The 24293-nt window shown below is 36.5% G+C and overlaps 1 protein-coding gene across 1 annotated transcript in view; it reads right to left on the bottom strand.

The window, feature by feature from the left end:
- The window catches only part of PIK3C3 (phosphatidylinositol 3-kinase catalytic subunit type 3), a 138226-nt gene that overhangs the window by 100580 nt on the left and 13353 nt on the right, over positions 1-24293 (bottom strand). Inside the window, exon 4 of the mRNA XM_008691401.2 lies at positions 21012-21141. Coding sequence (XP_008689623.2) covers positions 21012-21141 — 130 coding nt within the window. The remainder of the gene's footprint in view (positions 1-21011; positions 21142-24293) is intronic.

Raw genomic sequence — 24293 nt, forward strand, 5'->3', positions numbered from 1 at the left:
AAATAAACTACTTTGTCTATTTCCTTTCCACCTCTCAATCTAAAAAAAAATATAAAAAATAAGTTACATACAGTAAGGCATTTCTCTGAGGCCTATAATTTAATACTTCAAGATTTAAGGGCATAGGTGTACAAGTGTGTTTTAAGAAGCAGGGATTAAAGAATTAACAATAAAAAGAATTAGTAGCAAGAAAATAATTTCTGGAGTTGCAGTTGGTAGAGCCCTCCAAAGATCTTAGATACCAATCTACCCTTGGTTTCAGAAATTAAATAATACATTGATGCTTCAAATCCACAGAGAATTTAAGACAATTTCCAAGGTCCTCAAATTGGAACAAGATTTCGACTTAGAAAGTGTAATTTAAACAGCATTATTCATGTTTCAAAGCCTCTCTTTCTCTTTAGACAAGCTCATAGCATAAAGCAAAACTGGGCAGCAAAGCCTTACACAATAGTTTGTATTTATCAGTCATCTTCCTTTCCATTATATATATATTATGATGGTATTCCTACAAGGATGCCAAACACTTCTATCAAGTGTTATCTTTCAAAGAACTAAAAATCTTCACCATCAATATTCTTTATCTTCTTCAACTAAGGAACTCCCATCACAACTATGTGGTCATACTATTTCAGAAGTGAAAACAGTAACTTCATACAAAAAAGTTTGAAGATCATTGTAATATAAAAATATCAGCTTAGCTTTCTTCCAAATAACAAATTCCTTTTCACCTGAGGTAATCTCTAAGTGAAAAAGAATAAGGTAACATAAGTGCTTAGCATAATTCCTCATAAAAAACAGGGACTAAGCATTTTGTTGGCTCTGGTTGAAGTTTAAACAAATATGCTACCATTGTGGAAAGAGACCAAGAATTAGTTACAAGAAAACCAAAAGAACATTGGGCAATGTGACCTAAAGGAAGGAGTACTAGAGTCGGAGCCAGAAGACCTGGGTTCCAAACCTAGCACTCCATTTTCCAACTCTCGTTTTTTAACTGAAGTATACTTGATATAAAACGTTACATTAGTTCCAAGTGTACAACATAGTGATTCAACAAGTCTACACATTATGCTATGCTCACCACATTATGCTACATTACCAGTCTAAGTCTGTCATGTTTGAACCCACATCTACAAAATGAAAAGTATTAACTTCTATTCCTATTCCCAAAATTCAAAGAAGAAAACTGATGCAAAATATAACAGGTACTATTATTTCCTGTAGTCCAAAAAGGATTATATTCTCGCTCACTTTGCAACATGTTCCAAACCGGTTTTTAAATTAATGAAAATATAATGGATCTATATTACATGTTTTCTTTTTATGAACAAAAGTAATAGTAAAAATCAGTAACTAGACTTTATATGACTAGACATATGTAACAAGAAGGAAGAGAAAAATAACATTTATTCACATACCAAATTTTGGCCCTTTTTATAACCTAACCACACTATACAGTAGAGAGCTCTGACCCCAATTTGCAGATAATTATCAACTACTACAATGAAGTAGGAGATTGAGGATTTAAATTCCAGGTCTACGTGATTCTAAAGTCCATGCTCCTTCCACTAGTTTTGCTACCTTCTTTACTGATGCACTCTTAGAAAGAAACTTAAGTTCAACTAACTTCTATAGTGTATTAAATACTAGTTTCCTATATATGACAGAGCAGTTGATTCTATACTAGTTACCTCTGAGGAAAGAATCAATAGCAAATTAAGTTTAGGTGTGGGAGAATGTAATGGGGCTCTTTCTTTCCCTTACTAAGTCACCAGACAAATCATAAATTTTCTGAGGTCATTTTCACGAGTTCCAGAATTGATGTTTTCTGCTAATACATATTACTTCTTATGCAGCATACTCCTAGCTTCTCCATTGGAATACTAAAGATGACCATTCTCAATCTTATAAATAGCCACCAAAGAATGCATGGTCAAGATGGCAGTACCATAAATTGGTAAAGCCACTTTGGAAGATAAGTTTAAATTATCTTAGATAAATTCACATTTGTGCTTCATTATTTGCAATACAGAAAATTTAGACATAGGGGCGCCTGGGTGGTGCAGTCGTTAAGCCTCTGCCTTTGGCTGAGGGCGTGATCCCGGTGTTCTGGGATCAAGCCCCACATCAAGCTCCTCCGCTATGAGCCTGCTTCTTCCTCTCCCACTCCCCCTGCTTGTGTTCCCTCTCTCGCTGGCTGTCTCTCTCTGTCAAATAAATAAAATCTTTTTAAAAAAAAAAAAGAAAATTTAGACATAAAGAAATGTAAATGTCCACCGAACTGTTAAGTATGGTACACATACACTATGGAATACTGTATACCCCGATAGGGAAAAAATCACAGTTTCTGTTGAATGCACAAGTGACCGCAAAAGGAGAGGTACCACTTAAACTATGACTGTTTACACATTTGTCTCCTGCAGGAGACCCTGAGCTTGAGACAATTTCTAGATATTTCTGCTTGAATTAGTTTTATAATTTCTGCAGAAGTGGGAAGTTGTCACTTAAAATATCCACTAGCCACCTGAACTATTTATCTATTACTATATAACAAAGCACCCCAAAACTGAGTGCCTTAAAACAACTATCAGTTTATTATTTCTCATGATTCCTGGAAAAGTCAAGAAGCCATCTTCTTGTAAACATCTAGATTTTTTTTTTTCTATCAGCCTAACAGTCTCTCATGAGACTACTGTCATTTTGGTGGCTGGTGCCAGAATGTCCAAGATAGCTTCACTCACATTTCTAATACATTTGTGGGAAAAGGTGGGCTCAGCTGAGAAACCTGGGTTGTTGGGCCCCTCTCTTTCTGCATGTACACTCAGTCCTGCTCCCTCTCCAGGTGGTCTTTCAACACAGTCCAACAGCATACCCAGACTTCTTACATATGGCTCACTGTTCCCCAAAGTACAAAAACAGAAGCTATCAAGCTGTCTTAAGGTTTAGGCCTGGAACAGGCATAGCATCACTTCAGATGGATTGTATTAGTTAAAAAAAGTCACAGAGCCCCTACAACCCAGCAAAATGCACTACTAGGTATTAACCCCAAAGATATAAATGTAGTGATTTGAAGGGGCACCTGCACCCCAATGTTTATAGCAGGAATGTCCACAATAGCCAAACTATGGAAAGAGCCCAGATATCTATCGACAGATGACTAGATAAAGAAGATGTGGGGGCGCCTGGGTGGCGCAGTCGTTAAGCGTCTGCCTTCGGCTCAGGGCGTGATCCCGGCGTTCCGGGATCGAGTCCCACATCGGGCTCCTCCGCTGGGAGCCTGCTTCTTCCTCTCCCACTCCCCCCTGCTGTGTTCCCTCTCTCGCTGGCTGTCTGTCAAATAAATAAAATCTTTACAAAAAAAAAAAGATGTGATACATACACACACACACACACACACACACACACACACACACACACAATGGAATATTACTCAGCCATCAAAAAATGAAATATTTCCATTTGCAACAACGTGGATGGAACTAGAGGGTCTTATGTTAAGCCAAATAAGCCAATCAGAGAAAAATTATTACATGATTTCACTCATAATGTGGAATTTAACAAATGAAACAGTGGAGCATAAGGGAAGGGAAGGAAAAATAAAACAAGACGAAATCAGAGAGGGAGACAAACCATAAGAGACTCTTTAAATCATAGGAAACAAACTGAGGGTTGATGGGGCAGGGGATGGGGTTGCTGGGTAATGGACATTAAGGCAGGCATGTGATGCCTGCACTCAGTAGCACTGGGTGTTATATGCAACTGATGAATCACTGAACTCTACCTCTGAAACTCATAATACACTACATGCTAATTAACAGAATTTAAATTTCTAAAAAGTGAAAAAAAAATAAAAAGTCACAGAGCTAGTGCATATCCCAATGTGGAATGGAAGTATGAGTATCGAGAGGCACGTTTCACTGAGGGTCATCTTTGGAGACTAGCTAGTACAGTATTTACTTATTGGAAAGTCCAAACATAAAATACAGTTGACTGGTCAACTGCAAAAGAGCCGTGGGAAAGAATCTGCAGATGGCAGTCAGCTCTTGGCTGGACTTCAGGCAATAGGGAAAGCCTAGAATTAGCTATCACAATTCCTAAATGATTAGCCCTGTCTTCCTCTCCAAAATAATCTCCCACAACTCTCCAAGTGACATGCTATATTCCAACCACTCTTTCCAGTTCTTCAAACCATAAGGCATTTTATTTTGAAGACTCAATACAGATGAAATGATTAAATACTGGATGGAAAATTTTACTAAAAAATTTGAAAAACTGTATAAAATTATAAAGCACTTATACACCTTATAAGCAGCTATCATGATTAGACCATCACAATGGAGACAGGCTTGGGTGGTTTTCACCAGTCCAAAGCAGCTGCTAGTTGTCTCCAGTCTGGGAACTTCCATAGTAACTAAAAAACAAAAAATGAAGTTTAACAATGTATATTTCATTTTGGGTCTGAAATGTCAGTGACCTAGATCTTTCAAAAGAAGAAATCTGCATTCTGTTAAACAGCAGGAAAAAACTAGTACAATCTGTTTCAAATTGCTTGTGAAGAAATAATCCTCACTAGGGTGCCCATCCTAGGAAGGAGATAGGTCAAGAAAACAATAAAAGTCATTCTCACTTTTTAACACAGGTTTGCACAGAATTCACAAGAAGACACACAGAACTCAGAAGAGAAGCCCACTGTCAGAGAAATAATAGCATAATTATTGAACTCTAACTTCTCCAAAAATTACAGCAATGGGTTTTAAAGGCCATTTAAATAAAAGAATCCGTAAGACCGAAATAATAGCATGTCCAGGAAACTGCTTGGAGTACCAACCATGTACTGTCAGACTTAATGGGAAGACGGAAACAATGTCTCAGATTCCTGGGTGTTCAATACAAGTACTGCACTGTATATCAACTAAGCATAGCTGGGAAAACGAATGTCAAACCTGACAGTTATCCCTGGGAATACAGACTTCCGTGATCACCACAATTCACAGTTCATCTCTCCTTATCTATCTTACTAGACAGATTCATATCTGCCCTATCAGACTGTAAGCTTCTTGAGCGCTAGAGCTATGACGGTTGATAGAACCCAGCACTTAACCATTCAATGAATATATTTTGAAAGGCCTTCTAAGGTAAAAGGGTGACAGATGGAAAACAAATGTTTGTATACTTCAGAATTCTTAAGAGCTTTGGAGAGTGAATGGGAAACATGGTATGGGGGGGCGGGTAACACTCAAAGGAAGCTGGAGAAAATGATTCATGCCGTTGGGTCACTTTTCCCTAGTATTTGTATACTCTCAACAGAATTATATATTACTTGATGGCTATGGTAAGCTGCAAACTTCCCTTAGGTCCTCTGCGCTGGAAGCAAGCACAGAATGTTGAACAAAGGAAGCAAGTGCCCTGCCCTCACAGAACTTAAAGGTAGGAAGGGATGAGTCACTTACATGGTAAATGCCCATATGTGTATCTATAAATTGAGGCAGTAATATGAAAGTACTGAACAGGATGCTGTGCAGAAAATAATGGGGGATGTTGAGAAGGGCTCTCAAGAAGGTAACATTGAAGCAGAGACTAGAAGGATAAAGGAATCAGCCAAACAAATAGAATGATACCACCCAGGCAAAAGAAAGAGGTTGTCTGTCAGCACAACAGTGACCTTCATGTGCCCAGAAATTGAAGAAAGACCAGATGGTAGTCCTCAGTAAATATTTAATTAAATAAATCAAGTTCTCTTGAAGGTGGAGGGTAGGAAGATCTATATATACATAAGATGCTTACTGGGAATCAGCTTTCTTGAGGTTCATCATCATCTAGATTTTTCCTTATCAGAGACACTACACTTAAAGCCTGAAGAAGCAAAGGGAAGAGTAAAAAGGACTGAAAAACAACGTTAATTTATTACAAGTCTGCCCAGAAATCTGTAGTGAGGTAAATGCGGAGAGGAGGAGAGGACGGGGAGGAAGAGACTCACTGACTCAAAAGGAAACTGGAGAGAAACGATATCTGCTTTACAAATATTTCTTGGCCGATTTCTTCCACATTCATACACCTATTCTATCTTTACGAAAGACGTCGATCAACATGTATTTTTTTTTAAAGATTTTATTTATTTATTTGACAGAGAGACAGCCAGCGAGAGAGGGAACACAAGCAGGGGGAGTGGGACAGGAAGAAGCAGGCTGCCAGCGGAAAAGCCTGACGTGGGACTCGATCCCAGATCACTGGTATCACGCCCTGAGCTGAAGGCAGATGCCCAATGACTGCGCCACCCAGACGCCCCAGCATGTATTTATCAAACAACACCCATGGCCCAAGTTCACAGATGCTATGAAAAGGGGTTACTCTTGTTTATTAAGAGATGATGTAATTGCATAAGAAGTTTAGTGTCTACCTGTGAAAAAAAGATGAACACATAAGACAGAATATAACTGATAATAAAAGAACTCAAAGATGTATACCAAACTTTAATCCTGATTTTAAGCACCCACATATACCTTATGACTACGTCTGATAACCTAGAAATACAGTATATGAGCAAATCAAACAAGCCATCTAAAAACAACTCGAACAATCCTCCTCTTTTATTTTCAAGCTAACAGAAAATTTAAAGTGAATAATGGCCTTACACCAGCACAGAATTGCAAACATTTTGAATATTCAACCATAGAGGACTGCTGAAATTCATTATGGCACACCCATCCACACCATGCAAATTCCTGCAGTCTTTACATGTTCTGGAAGCATCTTAAGTGACTTGGAACAATTGTGAAACACCATTAAGTGTAAAACCAGGATTCAATTAAACACACACACAATGATTCCAATTTAAGAATAAACATGTACACATTTATATACCACATATATTTATTTGATCACTGAAAACATATCAACTAAAATATTAATGATGGCTATTTCTGGGCAGAGGGTTGGAGAAGATTTTTTTAGTCTTTGTGCTTTACCAATCTTCTTTTTAAAATCTTCTACTTCAAAAAATAATGTTATTTAAAAACTAAAGTTATTTTTAAAACATTTAATTGTGAGGAAATCTCTGTTGAGCAAACCACTAAAGATTAGCATTAATCAACATGATGCTACATGAAGTTATTTCACCGCATAATAAAAACACACAAAAAAGACCTATCTGATTAATTTGAGCATCTAAAATGGAAACTGGGCATCAATATAATTGTTCTCTCTCAAATTATTTCTTCCAAAAGCCTTTCAACTAGGTCCAACTAAAGAACCGTATAAATTAAAAACTACCATTTTTCAATATGTGGTTACTAAAAACTCCTATAGAGAGAAATTTATAGGCTTTATGTATCAAACCTTACTCATGTCAAGAAACTTTATGAGGAGAGTTACAAGATAAATGAATTTTCCTTCCAAAAAAAGGAGCTATATAACAGATGATGCTTGGGCCAGATACACATATGCTTTCTTAGGGAATCTAAGGGGGGGGAAATGACAAAGTTGTATTTTTTTCCCTGCCACTGGAATATTAAATGAAAAAACCCAGTCCACTCTGTCACCAGAAAGAGAGATTCACACAGCCTATGTAAAAGTTCAAAATTTCTCTCTTGAAACATTTATGAGAATATTGACCAATAAAAATGCTTGCTACTACCATATACAAGACTATTTTTCTCCAGCATGATTACATAGGTGGTGTTTAATTCAACCACCTCATTATCTTCTTCCTCTAAATTCCCTCAAGCTAAAGGCCAAAACATAACTCTTTCAACTGTAACACTTCCCTGAGCCTAGACTGGAACTGAGCTAAATTAATAAATATTTGTTGAATAGAATACCATTATAGGTCAGCTAATGCATTCACATGATGCACTATGGCCCATAAATGTCTATTGTTAAAACGTGCAATTCTTCATTTGTATCAAATTAAATACAAGCTACACAGTAATGTATAATTCAAGACCAAATATAGTTGTATGTAAGAATTCACTTGAACTACTAAGATTAAAAAAGGAGCTGTGTGTGTTGTGTGTTAGAGACTTTGTACATACACTTATGTATTTAATTCTTAGGAAGCACAGGAGTTTCTATCTTCCTGATTAATGAAGTCTTAGCTGCAAATCTTCAATTTTACTTTGAAACTTTACATGTAAATCTTATTCAGGAAGAGTGGTTTTGCATCATAAAAGTTTCATTCGGTTAAACTTCTCAGAGATTAATCTAGCCTTAAAAGCATGTTACTTCCTATTTTTCTGGCAGAAACTATAGCTGTAAAGACAGACAACAGATTTATAGAACATCAATCAATATTCTTTTAGGGCTCAATCTTAACACTGACAAAAACTAATTTAGTCTACTTGCTACCACTGCTTTCAAGACAAATCTAAAAGCTTTGGCAGTATTAGACAACAGTAAGCAAACCAAAGTGATTGATATAGAAGATTCTACCATGTATCATTAGGAATAAATTTATAACAGATTCCCAAATCTTTCTTTTATGACAAAAAAGAACTGCAACACAGAATCAAATAAGCTATGTTTATAAAAGTTACACCTATTGTTTATATAAAAACCTATAGCTAAGAAATATTTCTGATGATGTCAATGGTGCCACTGAACAAGTTTCACAGCCTTGAATAATTTCGGCAGCTGTCATCATAATTCTGTTGTTTATTATTGTCATTTACAAAAGATCTGAGGAAGGAAATAAACCAAAGTGAGATGCTTCTAACTCACATTTTATAGCAGGATTCTGTTCTTTCATTTTTAAAGTAACAAATCTCTCCATTAACACTTCTGACCACTGCTTTTCTTTCCCCAAAATGCAGACATTTAAAAAACAGGAGTTTTGCTGTTGTTGTTGCTGGTTTCTTGTCACTAAAGTACATTTTATTAATGACAGACAAAAAACATAAATGGGGTTCTCATTTTTCTGAGAGCATGACATCATTTCTATTGTACTCATTACTATTTGTTTTTCACTGTAATGATGACGATAATAACTATACCTTTATGATTCCTATAACAGAGAGAATGGAGTCCAACTGATCACTTTTATCAATGAAAAATATCCACAAATACAGAAATAGCTGGTTATGCAATGAGCCACTGTGAGAGCTAAAATCAAGGGTTTTGACTGCCAGTCTTTCTACCCAGTTATAATGTATCTCATTACTATTTACATCTTCCACCAGTTTTGATATGCTATTAATTTTAAAGGCATAAAATAAAAGATAATGCCTTTATTTTTCAAAACACCTCTTCAGATAATTCCATGTTTCTCATATGTCCAAATCCTAACCAGAAAACACCATTATGCAAATTACACTTTTAAATCATCAATTTGATAATCTGTCCTAGAATTTGTAACCAGAAATGATGTCCAGCTTATAACAAAACTCATTGCTTAAATCTTACTTCTAAAAACCAAAACATTTGCCAATCTTAGTTTTTCAATATAGGTTCTCCAGATTTCTCTAACATCAAGAGTAGATAAGCAAATAATACTGGGTTTGAGCTCCAATTTCAATAATGTGGAAGACTAAGATAAAGTGAAAATCTTCACACAACAAACAGCTAAAACATATGAGTAACAATAAAATAGGTGAAACAACTTAAAAAGGTAAGCCTCACAAAAGATGAGTTTCCCATCTACAATTACAATCCAATGAAAGCTAAAGTCAATAGTCATAACAACTGGAATACATGCACCAGAAATTCAGATAATACAATATTAGAAATAAAATGACTATTTCAAAATAAAACAATGACATAAAAAAAATAAAACATAAATCAAGGAATCAAAACACAAAGAGAAGAACAAGTCATGATGACTATATATAAATGTATACCTTAATACTGGGTAGAGTAATTCTTCCCACTGTATTCCCCTTTTTCAAACGCAAGTAGTTTTACAATCTGGATCAACAAAGCCACTGAGATCAATATGACCATGATTATTAAAATTACAGAAGGAAATCAAAGAAAGGAAAGTTATAGGCAATTCTTACTTATAAATATAAACGCAAAATTTCAGCAGAAAATTAGCAAACTGAATCAAGCAATTAAAAAAAAAAACAACAACCATATCGGGATGCCTGGGTGGCTCGGTTAAGCCACTGCCTTCAGCTCAGGTCATGATCCCAGGGTCCTGAGATCGAGTCCCACATCAGGCCCCTTGCTCAGCGCGGTGCCTGCTTCTCCCTCAGGCTGCCGCTGTCCCTGCTTGTGCTCTCTCTCTCTGACAAAAAGTAAATAAAATCTTTAACCTAAATAAATAAATAAATAAATAAATAAATAAATAAATAAAATTGGGGTGCCTGGGTGGCTCAGTCAATTGAGCATCTGACTCTTGATCTCAGCTCAGGTCATGATCTCTGGGTTGTGAGATCAAGCCCCACATCAGGCTCCGCTCAGCATGGAGTCTGCTTGTCTCTTTCCCTCTACTCCTCCCCCTGCACACGCGCACTCTCAAATAAATAAATAATTTAAGCAAAACATATTATGATCCCAAGAATATAAGAACAGTTTAAACATCTATTAGTGTAATTCCTTACATTATTAGGTGTATCGGGGTCCCCCAAATCAGCAGACAAACTCACAGGACTCAGAGGCAGCTGTAATCACAGCTAAGATTCATTACAGCCACACAGTAAGAATATATAGCTAGATGGTTCAGTAAAAAAAAAAAAAAAAAAAAGACAAGGCAGGGTCTGGGAAAAGTCCATACGCAGGCTTCCTATAGTTTCCCTTCCTTGACCAAAAAGAAGCATACTTGAGTATGCTTCTTTCTCTACAAAGAAAAATGCAGCCTAAGATTGAGACTGAGATTAGAGGTTTTTATCAGTGGCTGGTCACACAGGCGTTCTCTGCTCTCAACTACCTAAGTTCCAGATTCTCAGGAAGACAGCAAGTATTCACCATCAATCACAATGTACAGACAGCCTAGGCACAGTCAAACATCTACACCAGTTAGGGAATGTTTCAGAAGCTAAGTTCTCAAAGATCAGCTGAGAGCCATCCCTGCAAGCAGGACCTCCTAAAGATGGCAGCCTCAGGCCTGCTACATTAACTGTTTTGAAAAAAACATATGGTAAAAGGATCCCAAAATTTGTTTGGTAAGTTTCAACACTCATGCATCATATAAAGTTTTGGTACTATAAAAGAGGACTTCCTTAACCTGATTAAAAAAAAAAAAAATGTATATATATATATATATATATATATATATATATATATACACACACACCAAGAAATAATAGCCGACATCTTATTAAATGGTTAAATATAAGAAGCATTTTCTTTAAAGTCAGGAACAAAACAAGGATGCCTCCACCACTGTTTCTGTTAGACACTATACCAGAGTTTCATGTACCAGCCATAGAAGAAAAACACAAATGAAAGAAATAAAAATTATTTACAGGTCATTATCACATAGAAAAGTCAAAAGAACCATTAGACAAACTATTAGAAACAATGAGTTCAGAAATGTTGCTGAATATAAGATTAATAAATAGAAATCAGTATTATTCCAAAATTCCTACTATTCCCTCTTTACCAATGTAAAAATACAATCTTTAGAAGACACATAAAATAGCAACAAAAACTACCTGAAATTTGGAACAGAAAATGTATAGATGTTAATCTTTGAAATCCAACAATTTCACTCCTGAATTTCTACACTAAAGAAATCACTTGTGGGCATAAGGTGAAATATGAAACAGCATTCATTTCAGCCCTGTAAATAACACAAAAAGCTGAAATTGTTGGGAGAATAAACTAATTTACTCATCCTATGGAATACTATATAGCAGTTTAAATGAAAGCACTCAAGCTACATATATTGACACGGATAAATCTCAAGAACAACATTAAGTTTAAAAAAGTAAATTACAGAACAAAAAGATGAGGGAAGTTTTAACAAATAACTGTGATTTTTTTAATCTTTTTTTTAGAAGATTTTATTTATTTATTTCAGAGACAGTGAGTGAGAAACAGAGCTCAAGCTGGGGCAGGGGGGAGACGCAGACTCCCCACTGAGCAGGGACCCTGATGCAAGGCTCGACCCCAAGACCCTGGGATCATGATCTGAGCTGAAGGCAGACAAGCAACTGAGCCACCCAGGTCCCCCTTAAATCTTTTTTAAAACAATGTGAAACAAGGCAAAATGTTGAATGTTCAATCTTGACAATGAATACATGGATGTCTATTACATTATTTTATGTGTTTTTACTTGAATTTATAATAAAAATTAAAAACTAAACTGTAGGGGCGCCTGGGTGGCACAGTGGTTAAGCGTCTGCCTTTGGCTCAGGGCATGATCCCGGCATTATGGGATCAAGCCCCACATCAGGCTCCTCCACTGTGAGCCTGCTTCTTCCTCTCCCGCTCCCCCTGCTTGTGTTCCCTCTCTCACTGGCTGTCTCTATCTCTGTCAAATAAATAAATAAAATCTAAAAAAAAAAAACCAAAAAAAAAACACTAAACTGTACACATAATTTTAAAACCCAGGCATTTAACTTGCAAGGACTGGACAAACTGAATGAATCTATAGTCTGTGAGTGCCTTCTTACTATCTCTTCTCACCAATCCTGGGGTTCAATTACCACTTAACTTATTTAGTTAACTCCCTTAGGCTGAAGAACACTTTGATGAGGAAGATAAAACTCAACTAATTCAATTGGGTTATCTCACATAGACCTACTTCTTCAATGTGCTTTTAATGCCTTCAAAACAAAATAAAATTTATATTTAAAATATAAATATTCTGGGGCACCTGAGTGGCTCAGTCGGTTGAGCGGGCTGCCTTCGGCTCAGGTTAGGATCCTGGGATCAAGCCCTGTGTGGGGCTCCCTGCTCAGTGAGGAATCTGTTTCTCCCTCTCCGTCTATCTTCTGGCTCGTGCTCTCACCCTGTATCTCAAATAAATAAATAAAATCTTTAAAAATTAATTAATTAATTAAAATCAAATGAAATATAAATATTCTGTTATCCTTAGGGGCTTTTTTCTTCCAGTATCAGACAATTCCTGTCATAAATATTTCTTATGTATCCAAATGTATCCAAATCACCTCTTGAGAATCACTGTTTCTTGGGCTGTCTTCCTTTTTAGATTCTCAAATCAATGGAATGTCTTGCCTTTCTCCATTCTTGTTGAAACTGTTTTCTTACAGTCCAAGACTAACCCCAAACTTGATCCATTATTCCATCCCTTGGCTATAACTGCAATCTCAATGTACAATGTGACATCCTTAGTTTTTTCCAAAGTTCCTATTATTCCCGTTTCACCAACTGGTTCTTTCATATTGGCTATAATTTAGTGCTAGTGTGGCCACACTTTGTTTCCTTAACCTTCTAAAAAATTACCCTGTGATCAAGCAATAATCTGACAAAAGCCTGGGCTGAACAAATGAGACTTCATTGCCACTAACTTTCTAGCTGCATCATTTTTTGTGATCACACAAAGAAACTATCAGCATCCTCCCCTCCACAGCTCTAAAATGTTTCCACAATTTTATCAGCATCTGTTTTCCTCCTTTATCTTTAGCAAAGGATTCTCACATGCAGCTGTACCCTGAAGTCCCTACCATATTGTTTCTTTGAACAACACATATCCTCTTCACTGTCATGTTTCCTTTCCTCCTAAACCTTAGTTGTTTGAGGTCTATGGGTGAAAGAAATTATAAGAGTGACTGTTATTTACTGTTTTTAACTTATGCATTGGTAACAACTGAAGCCACAAGTATTGTTCATAACTCGGGGCGCCTGGGTGGCTCAGTCGGTTAAGCGTCAGACTCTTGATTTTGGCTCAGGTCATGATCTTGAGGTCATGGGATCAAGCCCCACATGGGGCTCTGTGCTCAGCACAGAGTCTGCTTGTCCCTCTCCCTCTGCTCCTCCCCCCACGTCGCTCTCTCTAGCTCTAAAATAAATAAATTTGTTTATAACTCTAGTTCATTCATAGCACATGTTTGCAATGGGTACTCACTGATCATACGCAAATCCTTGTTTACTAAGTTCCCAGTTACCATTTTTTATGCCTATGTGAGGACCTCCAGGTATATACATGCTGTTTCACTCTCCCTCTGCCTCTTCTATTTTCAATTTTAATCCTCCTGATAAGAAAAACATATTCTCCCTCCATACAAACAAATCCTTCAAAAGCCTTAAATCTTGAAAAAAAAAGTCAGATACTTATCTTTGGGAAGACAATTACATGAAGAATTTAAAGACCTGAATTTAGGTCCTGGTTCAACTTACTAAACATGACATCTTAAATAAATCATTAACTTCTCTAAGTTTCCATCTTCTCAGGAGTTTAAAAACAATGTATGTTACAAGTCCAATCATTACATTCATTAGTATCAAATGAAAGCACATAAGATAAAGTAATAACAACTGCTAGCATTTGTTAGTGCTCAGTGGTACCTAGAAATATGAAATCCTTTAAATAGTTTATCTCATTTATATTTAGTCTTCACAATAACTCAAAAAAGTAGATGTTAACTATTATTACTATTGCACAGATGAGGATTTCATGGCTTAGAAAAAGTTAAGTAGCTAATCTAAGATCACAACTAAGCAAGAGACAACTGAAATCTAAATGAAAAACCATGTTCAAAGTCATGATTTTAACCACTTCTCCATTTTAGTTTTCAATCTATACTAAAAGGTTTTATAAATATTAAAATGCTTTATACATGCAAGGTGATTATCATTATTAGTTATTATTACTCATAATGGTACTAACAGTAACAACAGCATCAACCTAGTAATACCCTTTTTTGTCTCCAACATACAGAAGTATGCCTCAATAGAGCAGGTGATGGTGGTGCAGACAAAAAGGGATAATACTATGATAACTGTATGGTGACAGATGGTAACTACACTTATCGTGGCGAGCATTTCATAAAGAATAAAAACATCGAATCACCATGCTGTACACCTGAAACCAATATAAATATTGCATGTCAGCTAAAATTTTTACCTATAAATGTTCCCAAATTTTATTTTGCCAAGTAAAGTCATTTTTTAAGTGCTACAGTCAAATGAGAAATTTTAATACTCAAAAGCACCGAAAGAACAAAATCTTAGAATACTAAGTCCCTTACACTGAATAAACTTTTATGAAACATTTAAAAAAGAAGAGGACTTTTCCACATATTTAAAATAAAAATCTCCTCTAATTAGTGCCTCTAGACTAGTACCCATTCAATGTAATACATTCAATGTAAAATATTTTCTTTCAAGGGCAAATGTTTCAGCAGGTCAAAGAGTACTATAAAAGAATTTAAAATAAATAGCCTCAATCCCACTTCACAAAATTATGTCACCAGAAAATTTCTTGGTACCTTAATCTCAATTTTAAAGGATTATTTTGTAACCATGATAATTTGTCAATGTTTATTCAAAAGATGCAGTGTAGACAGCATATTCAAGTAATGCTATAACTAAAAAGATAATGTCAAGAGAGAAGGTCCTTTTAAGATTTCCCCAAACTGAAATATCTCAGAGCAGTTTCTAGTTCCTTCAGGCTAGCTCCTTCATGGCTCACTAAGAAATCAACAATCTCCTGAAGACTAATTTAATTTCCAAGGTGCCTTAAAAAAAAGTATCCTGGGTAGCAGACACAAGTAATGTAGTTACCAGAAAGATAATAAGATGGTTACTAACCCATTACAAATTAGTAAATTGGCACTCTAGACCAGTGCTATCCAATAGACCGTTTGGCAATAATGGAAATATTCCATATCTGCACTGTCCAATAGCTACTGGCCACATGTGGCAATTGAGCATTTGAAATGTGATTATGGTAACAGAACAACTGAATTTTTAATTTTATTTAATTTTAATCAACTTAAATTGCCACATGTGAATTATGGCTATTATTTCAGACAGTACAGCTCTAGATTATATATAACCCTTCAAATCGATTGGCAAGAGCCTATTCTCAAGATACTAATTATTCCTGGATGAACTAAAAACATCCAGTTTCTACTGCTATAAACCTGAAGTCTGGACCCTGGACCCAGAATGATCCCACACAGACAATACAGGGGTCAGCCTGAAACATCACCTCATCTTACCACAACTTCACTGTCACAGTGCTCACCTATACACTCAACTTTCCCCAACCTATCTGTGTCACACAGACCACAAAGCATTTTTCATCTAGTCGTTACTTTCTCTTTGCCTCCTCTTAATCAAACTGACAGAAACTAAAGCACATTCCAAAGGCATCAAGCAGAGCTGCTAAAATGAAAAGGAGACAGTGGAGAAGCATGCTTTTGCACTAACCTTTCATGTCTAAAGACATGGATTCAAATATAAATCAAACACTGAAGCTTGGTAGTCACATCCAAAACCCCAGGTGGATATGCATCCTAGTCATAAAACTCTTACAATATGACAAGCTGAAAAACGGAGCAGATGGGAACAACGGGCAAATTTGCTCAAGTAAGGCCCACAATCATTAAAAGGCTGGGTCATGGACAATGAAAGTAAAGTAAAGGCTCCCGAGGTCTGGCCTTTGATTATTTTCACAAATCAATTCAAACAGAAAGATACTATATTTGTAAATATTAATTAGGAAAATTTAGAGCTGGGTTAAAAAAAGATAATGAGGAAGAATGGGGGGGTGAGTATATTTAAATACATTCATTTCTTCCTATTCCCTACTAAGTCTAAGAAATCCAACTTATAAAAAATAAGAACCAGACTGAAGACTATCTCATTTTGTTTCCTTTTCTCACACTCCTTTCCTCAAAGGAAAACTCGGCATCTTCACAAAATGATGTAAAATCATCAGAGAGGTTAATCCCACTAAAATCCCTCTGAAAGGGTTTGACTTTTAAAAATACTCAACCTAGAAATCAGGCTTTTAAACTTCAGTTATTCATATTGCAGTTATAATTCAACTTTCATAGCTGAACAAGTAATAAGCCAGAATAAGAACAGTAAGTCCAGCTTGAGTTTGAGGTTCTTTGTTTAATAATTATCCAACGCCATCTTTCCACAAGCCATTTAAATAGTTCATCTTCATTTCACAGTCCTCTTGCCCCATTATCCCCAGGCAGCCAGGACGAAAGCACCTCTATAACTGAATAAACTTTCTTACACGGCAGTTTGGAAATTGTCACTATGCTATTTATTTTGGCTCATGGGTACAATGCATGGTAAATATGCTTTGCTATTATTAAGATTTATGTACACCTTTCTATTCTGAGTCCAACTGCCTTCTCAACAATTAGAAACAATCATAGTAAATTCACTGGCTGGAAAATCAAAGTACAAGAAATAAACTATTCAGTTCTAACCACTTCAGCCTCTTCTCATTTATTTCCTTAAAATGGTAGTGTGAGAAATATTATATCTAAAATCTGTTCCTTTTGCATAAAAATGGAAACACGAGCATCCACATTCTTTCCCGGTTTTTAAAAACATATTGTACCACAGATAATTTCAAAGTGTTTTGAGGAAGACAATGACAATCTAACTGAACAAACTTTTTAATGTGGAACCAGAAAAATGAGAGGGGAAGGAAAATGAGAGGAAAAGAGCGCTACTGGGGCACAATTTTAAGAACAAAGCAAATATGGAAGTATAATTTTAAGTTCAGACATAACAAGCATCAAAGTATACTTACTTGCTCTGGTCTANNGGCAAGGGAAAGAGACTCAGGAAGCTAGTCTGAAAACCTGAACTGAAGGAGCAGGTACTAATCAAACAAACAACAACAAAAATCAAATCTAAGAGTACAGCCACATCATTCACGTTAGGCAGGTCCTCAATGATGCTTTCCTCTAGGCATACAGATCACAGAAGAAAAGGAATGACATAACAACTGCAAATAGATGATTACATGTTTATTCTCTACTAAGCTGGTAACTATAAAATCCAGGTAGATAAATAATCCTGATTATTTGCTATTTCAGTACTTTTTTTAAGATTTATTTATTTATTTAAGAGAAAGAGAGAGAGGACACACACATGAGTAGGGGGAGGAACAGAGGAAGAGAGAGAATCCTCAAGCAAACTCCCCACTGTGTGGAGCCCGACACAGGGCTCGATCCCAGGACCCCGAGATCATGACTTGAGCGGAAATCAAGAGCCAGATGCCTAACCGACTAAGGTACCCCAATTCCCCGTTTCAGTACTTTGAAAATAAGAGAATATGAATAGCCACACAGGACCTCAGAAATCATCCATTCTAATCTTCTGACTTTACAGGCTCAGAAATTATTTCCTGTGATTCAGTGGGATGGCCAAGTCTCTGACTCATACTACAGTGCTCTTCCCACTGAAAAGTGCTTCCAATTTCACCAAACCTAAGACATCATTTTTTAAAACACATTCTTCCTCTACAGCAGCAGGGATAGAACAGGTTTTGAAACCCCCAAGAGCATGACCAACTGCCATAAAGAAAAGAATGAAGCACATTAACCCAAAGTGCCAAGAAAGAGAAAGAGCTGACTTTAAAGTGGGAACAACAATGCTACAAACATGACATATTTTTCCATGTAAGAAAAGTAATTACTGGTTTTAATGGAATTACTGGTTTTAATGGTTTCTCTGTAGTCTCTGGGGAACATGAGGTAACACTAAAGCAAGGTGTCAGAGCATAGCAGGCTCTGAAGTCTCCACTCAGGAGTAAAAAGTACAATTCTACTAGGAGCAAAGAACTTTGAAAAGAGTTCATCTCCAATTAGCCTCAAAAAGGCTGAAGATGCTTATTCCCATTAATTTTTATTCCCATTTTAAAGATTTATAAACTAATGAATACTTACTTATTTGAAAACTGTTAACTACTCTGGAAAATATAGACAACATATAAATTTTAATACCTCTTAAAAAATTAGGACCGAACTTGCCATATTTTTCAATATAAAGAATTGAGACTGCAGACGAATCCTACCAATTAACAAACATGTTAAGAAAGCTTCTTACCAACACCTCATTTAGCTCTGCATATGCATAGACATCATTTCTAGACCTGCAAATGTGCACTAATAACCAAAAGAATAAATATGAACCCATAAAACTCTAGAAGGGGTTATTGTTTCAATTATAAAAAAAAAAAAAAGTTGATCGTTATCAAGTCACATCTTTTTTCCTACCATAAAATTCAAAAGATAAAAATGAGAAATGCGTAACATCATGCTACCTTAAAAATCCAGAAGTCCAGTTCAAATAAATTCCAAATCTGCATATACCAATGTTTGAAAAAATGGCATAGTCAGTTGTTATAAAAATTATGCTTGAATCTTGCATCAAAAATAATTGGGGAAAAAAATAGAAACATATGGACAGAAGCACAAATAATTTGTTTAAAAGAGAACCAAACTGGATGAACTGTGCATGCAACCATACAGCTTTGTATTTCTAGACTCTGCCTTATTACCCTCAAATTTGGAATTTCATCCATAATATGAATCATACTGCTACTTGCAAAAAAATATATATTTAAGAGCTTTACTTCTTCAACACATGCTACATTCTTCCTGCATTTGAGATTTAACCTTTTGTGACCCATGGCTATAAATGAGCTGCTTTTGATAAAATTTCTCTAACTATTCAAGGTTTATAAAAGTCACAAAGCGGGAGCCTGGGTGGCTCAGTCGGTTAAGCGTCTGCCTTCGGCTCAGGTCGTGATCCTGGAGTTCTGGGATAGAGCCCCGCATTGGGCTCCCTCCTCAGCAGAGAGTGCGCTTCTCCTTCTCCCTCTGCCCACACCCCTCCCCCTGCTCATGCTCTCTCTCTCGCTCTTGTTCACTCTCTCTCTCAAATAAATAAAAATCTTAAAAAAAAAAAGTCACAAAGAGTAGCATAAAGTCCATCACTAAGATAAACCCTCAGAGAGAAGGTAGGCACATGAAAAGCTTGAGAACTTTCCTACATTCCATGAAAGAATGTAATCTCAGAATGAGTAGCTGTACTGAAAATTAAATTTTATTTATTTAATTATGGAGGGGAAGTTAACAACAGTAATTTGATTAGAAAGCTTATGAGGAAAATGATACCATTTTTCCATAAAAGAGCAATACAAAAAGACACAGAACGAACTTGACAACAAAAATTTTATATTGAAGAACAAAGCCAAGCCAACGCAAGTACTTATTCTTTATAATTAAGATTTCTTCCATATGTAGGTTGAGGCAACAAGCTATAAAATGCTTGGCATCAAAACTTTCTCCAGACATTAAAGAGTCATCCCTACAAATAAGATGGCAAAAGAAATTTACATGTAAGAATTAAAAGAGAGTCTCTTAAAAGAATTGTAAAAGGATCTTTACACAGTATCTGGCATAGTGCTTTGTGAGCAAATATACATAAAATTAAGTTATACTGTTGTGATTTAAGCACAGAATTGAGCTTAGTTTTTCTTTTTCCTAAGTGAAAACACTACATTAAAACAATTTTTAAATAAAAAGGTAACAATTCAGTCTGCTTATAAAAAAGAGGTGGGGGAAGTATGAGAGCAACTGAGACCAGCTAATAATATAAGCTGGTCTTATAGTGTTACTTCCAAGCACCATAAGAACGTCTAGCATGTAATACTTGCATCTTTAAGTCTATGTCACCAAAAAAGGTAGACAGTCATCTTGAAAGTATCACCAAAAGCTCTACATTTATAAACACAAAAGGCCACATATTATATAATTCCATTTGGATGAAATGTCCAGAATAGGAACATCCAGAGATAGAAAGTAGATTAACAGTTGCCAGGGGCTGGAGAGCAGAGGGAATGGGAACTGAACGCTAATAGGTAGAGTGTATGGTGACCTTTTTTATGAAAACATTCTAAAATTAAATAGCAGCATGACTACACAATTCAACTTTTAGTGAATTGACTAAAAAACCACTGAACTGTACACTAAGATTGAATTTTATGGTATATGAATTATCATTCTAATAAAATTATTAAAAAATTAAATTTAAATCAAAAAATGATCTAACAGAATTCATAATGTCAATTTCTACTACAGCAGGCATCACTCAGAGCTTTCCACCTGTTCCAAGAGTTTCTTTTTTACCTTGGCAAGGCGGCTCATCTGATCTTCTGAGAGAGTACTGCTTGTTCTGCCAGGAGTTTTTGTGGGTTCTGATCCATCTGCTTCTACATTAGGCCAGACTTTCAAGTCGTGCATCCCTTGGCGAAACATGCTAGGCAAAAAGAGAATGTTCAGGGTAGAAGTAAATTAATGCAGTTCATTATAGGACATTTCGGTTCCCAAACAGAGAGAATTCCACACAGGAAAATGCATGTCTCTCTTGCCAAGCTTGAAGCCTCCGGTGGGTTGTAAAGCAATTAACTAAGCAACTAAAATCCATGTAACACTGTTTTTTACATGCCATTCTTTGCTCCTCCACACAGAACTGTTAACAGAAATTCTAAAGGTAGAGTAGAAACAGAGAAGTTCAGTGATGGACCACACACACTTCATTACTTCAGTGGAGATCTCAGAAAAAATAGAGACCAAATTCCCACCCAGTGAAAGAATGTCACATTTACAATGACTGGAACCAAAATTTAATTACATGACAATTCAGCACAGTAGACTGTAAAGTCAAAATGCTGAGATCTGAATCCCAGCTGCGCCATTATCTATTACCTACATGACCTGGGGTAAATTACCTAACCTGTGTGTCTCAGTTTTCTCATCTATAAAAGAAGATTATAAAGAATACCTGTACCTCATAGAGTTGTTAGAAAAATTAAACAGATTGGTAGAAGTAAAAAGTACTTGGAACAGTGCCTGCCACACAGTAAGAATTCAATAAATATTAGCTACTATTTTCCTTTTGCTATGCACAGGCTGATTTCTCTCCTGTCTTCTTTTGCACAAGAGATATGCCTAAAAAAGAATATGATTACAGATTCACATGAGAAAAAGTTCCCATGTCTACAAATCAGAGATTTAACATATAGTCAAAATTCATCAGAACGTGGAGATCCTGTTTTAAAGTGAAAAACTGTATGACTGTTGATTGTCAAATTTCCTTCAAAAGACTACCCAGAAGATCTAGAGTAAAGGTTGAGCAAACTCGTAAAGGAGCTTTAGACAACTTTTTAAATATGTAACTATTAAGTGTCTGGGTGTTTTTTATGGGGGGATTAGAGATGTTCTTCTTACTGTGTTCTCTTTTTTTTTTTTAATATTTCTATTTATTCATTTGAGAGAGAGTGAGACAGAAAAGCACAAGCAGGGGGAGAGGTAGAAGGAGAGGGAGAAGCACACTCCCCCACTGCGCCAGGAACCTGACATGGGACTTGATCCCAGAACGTGGAGATCAGAACCTGAGCCAAAAGCAGATACCCAACCATATGAGCCACCCCGGTGCCGCTGTGTTCTCTTTTTTTAAGCGTTTTGTTTTGTTTTGTTTTTTTAAACAAGACCTTTCAAACAATGTAAATTCTAATCAAAGAGCATCCTCCCAAAGCTCAAAGAGCAGGGGCACCTGGATGGCACAGCGGTTAAGCGTCTGCCTTCGGCTCAGGGCGTGATCCCGGCATTATGGGATCGAGCCCCACATCAGGCTCCTCCGCTATGAGCCTGCTTCTTCCTCTCCCACTCCCCGTGCTTGTGTTCCCTCTCTCACTGGCTGTCTCTATCTCTGTCAAATAAATAAATAAAATCTTTAAAAAAAAAAAAAAAGCTCAAAGAGCAAGCTGCCGACTACAATGGTAAGAACAAGACTGCAAGTGTGTGCATGTGAGGAGGCAAGTCCAGAGCATTTTGCACACACTCACATGCAATAATTTTTTTTTTTAAATAAGGCACGAGGTAGATATTTTGATAGGGTATTTTTAACTGTAAAAAGTTTACATAAAATTTTTAAACCATTACTATCACGTTCTGATTTCACAGATTTTCCTAACATAATAAAGAGGATATTCATTGATTATGTAATGTATATAAGCAATGATGCCATAAACAATTAGAATGGGAATGATAAAGGATCACTACAAGCTCATGAGCACAATAAGGTTAAGGTACTTGTTATTAGGTCTCTAATGCTGGCAATAAACAGGTACCATTCAGCAACGGTATCTGCAAAAGCTTACATTAGAGGCCCAATAAAAAATGCACTGACCGGTTGTGAAGATCAAAAAAAGTTACATTACACAAAAAGCACATATGCAAGCTTTTTATAAAGATCACTTTCTTTCAACTCAGGTATAGATTCAACATCAAGTAGACCCACTTAGTCTCTAGTAAACCGGGTACAGGGGCACCTGGGTGGCTCAGTCATTAAGCATCTGCCTTCGGCTTAGGGTGTGATCCCGGGGTCCTGGGATCAAGCCCCATATCGGGCTCCATGCTCCGCTGGGAGTCTGCTTCTTCCTCTCCCACTCCCCCTGCTTGTGTTCCCTCTCTCACTGGCTGTGTCTCTCTCTGTCAAATAAATAAATAAAATCTTCAAAAAAAAAAAAAAAAAAGGAAATCGGGTACAGTGAAGCAACAATGCCACTTTAGATGAATATCCTTAAAAGTACCTTGAGAAGCAGAAGGCCTGCCTTCCTTCTCGCTACCTCTGTGTCCCCCAGTGAATACTGTGACTGGCTGAATGTAACTAAATCAAAAATAAGTACATTTGGTGAGAAGTCAGTTTCCTAAATGATTTAGGTGCTTTAGGATGGATCTGAAGAGAAGATTTAAGGATACGGGAAGTGGAGGGTAGGGGTGATGCCAAGTGACTCAAACGATCAAGTGAACATATTACTTTCTTTTGACACTAATGGAACCTTTGCAGACTTACACAGCCTCCAGGTGGCAAGCCAAAATATGCTCAAAGCATCGTGTCCACTTGGGAAATTAAGCCAAACAGGCAAGACAAAAGAAACAGCATAGCAGGATCTCCTTCAGACTCGAGCAGAGGCCCCAGCAACAGCTGCCGCTGATGCTCCCACTCCCAGTGCCAAGCCACTACAGCAGCCACTGCCCAGACTTCCAGATTCACATTTGGAAAAACATCTGCAAGAGAAATCTGCAGCTTGCCCATGGTTCTTTGCCAATTCAAACCAATGATCAATCCATTCTCTAGCTACTTAGAAATGTCACAAGCTACACTTTCTAAATGAGGACAATTAGTTATTCTAGCTGTATCTTAAGAGATCAGTCTTTCAATTATTAATTATACTATACTCCAAAAAGCACTGCTTCACATGGACTCAAGTATACCAAAGAGACATGAGCAAATACAAAAGCTGGTAGTCACAAGGTTCCCAATGCTATACGACAACTATTACACACTCTGAACACCACTTTTTAAAAGCTCTGAAGTCCATACCAGGACTATTTAGGGAAAAAGAT

This window comes from Ursus maritimus, unplaced genomic scaffold (genome assembly GCF_017311325.1).
Source record: "Ursus maritimus isolate PB19 unplaced genomic scaffold, ASM1731132v1 scaffold_18, whole genome shotgun sequence".
In the NCBI taxonomy this organism is placed as follows: Eukaryota; Metazoa; Chordata; class Mammalia; order Carnivora; family Ursidae; genus Ursus; species Ursus maritimus.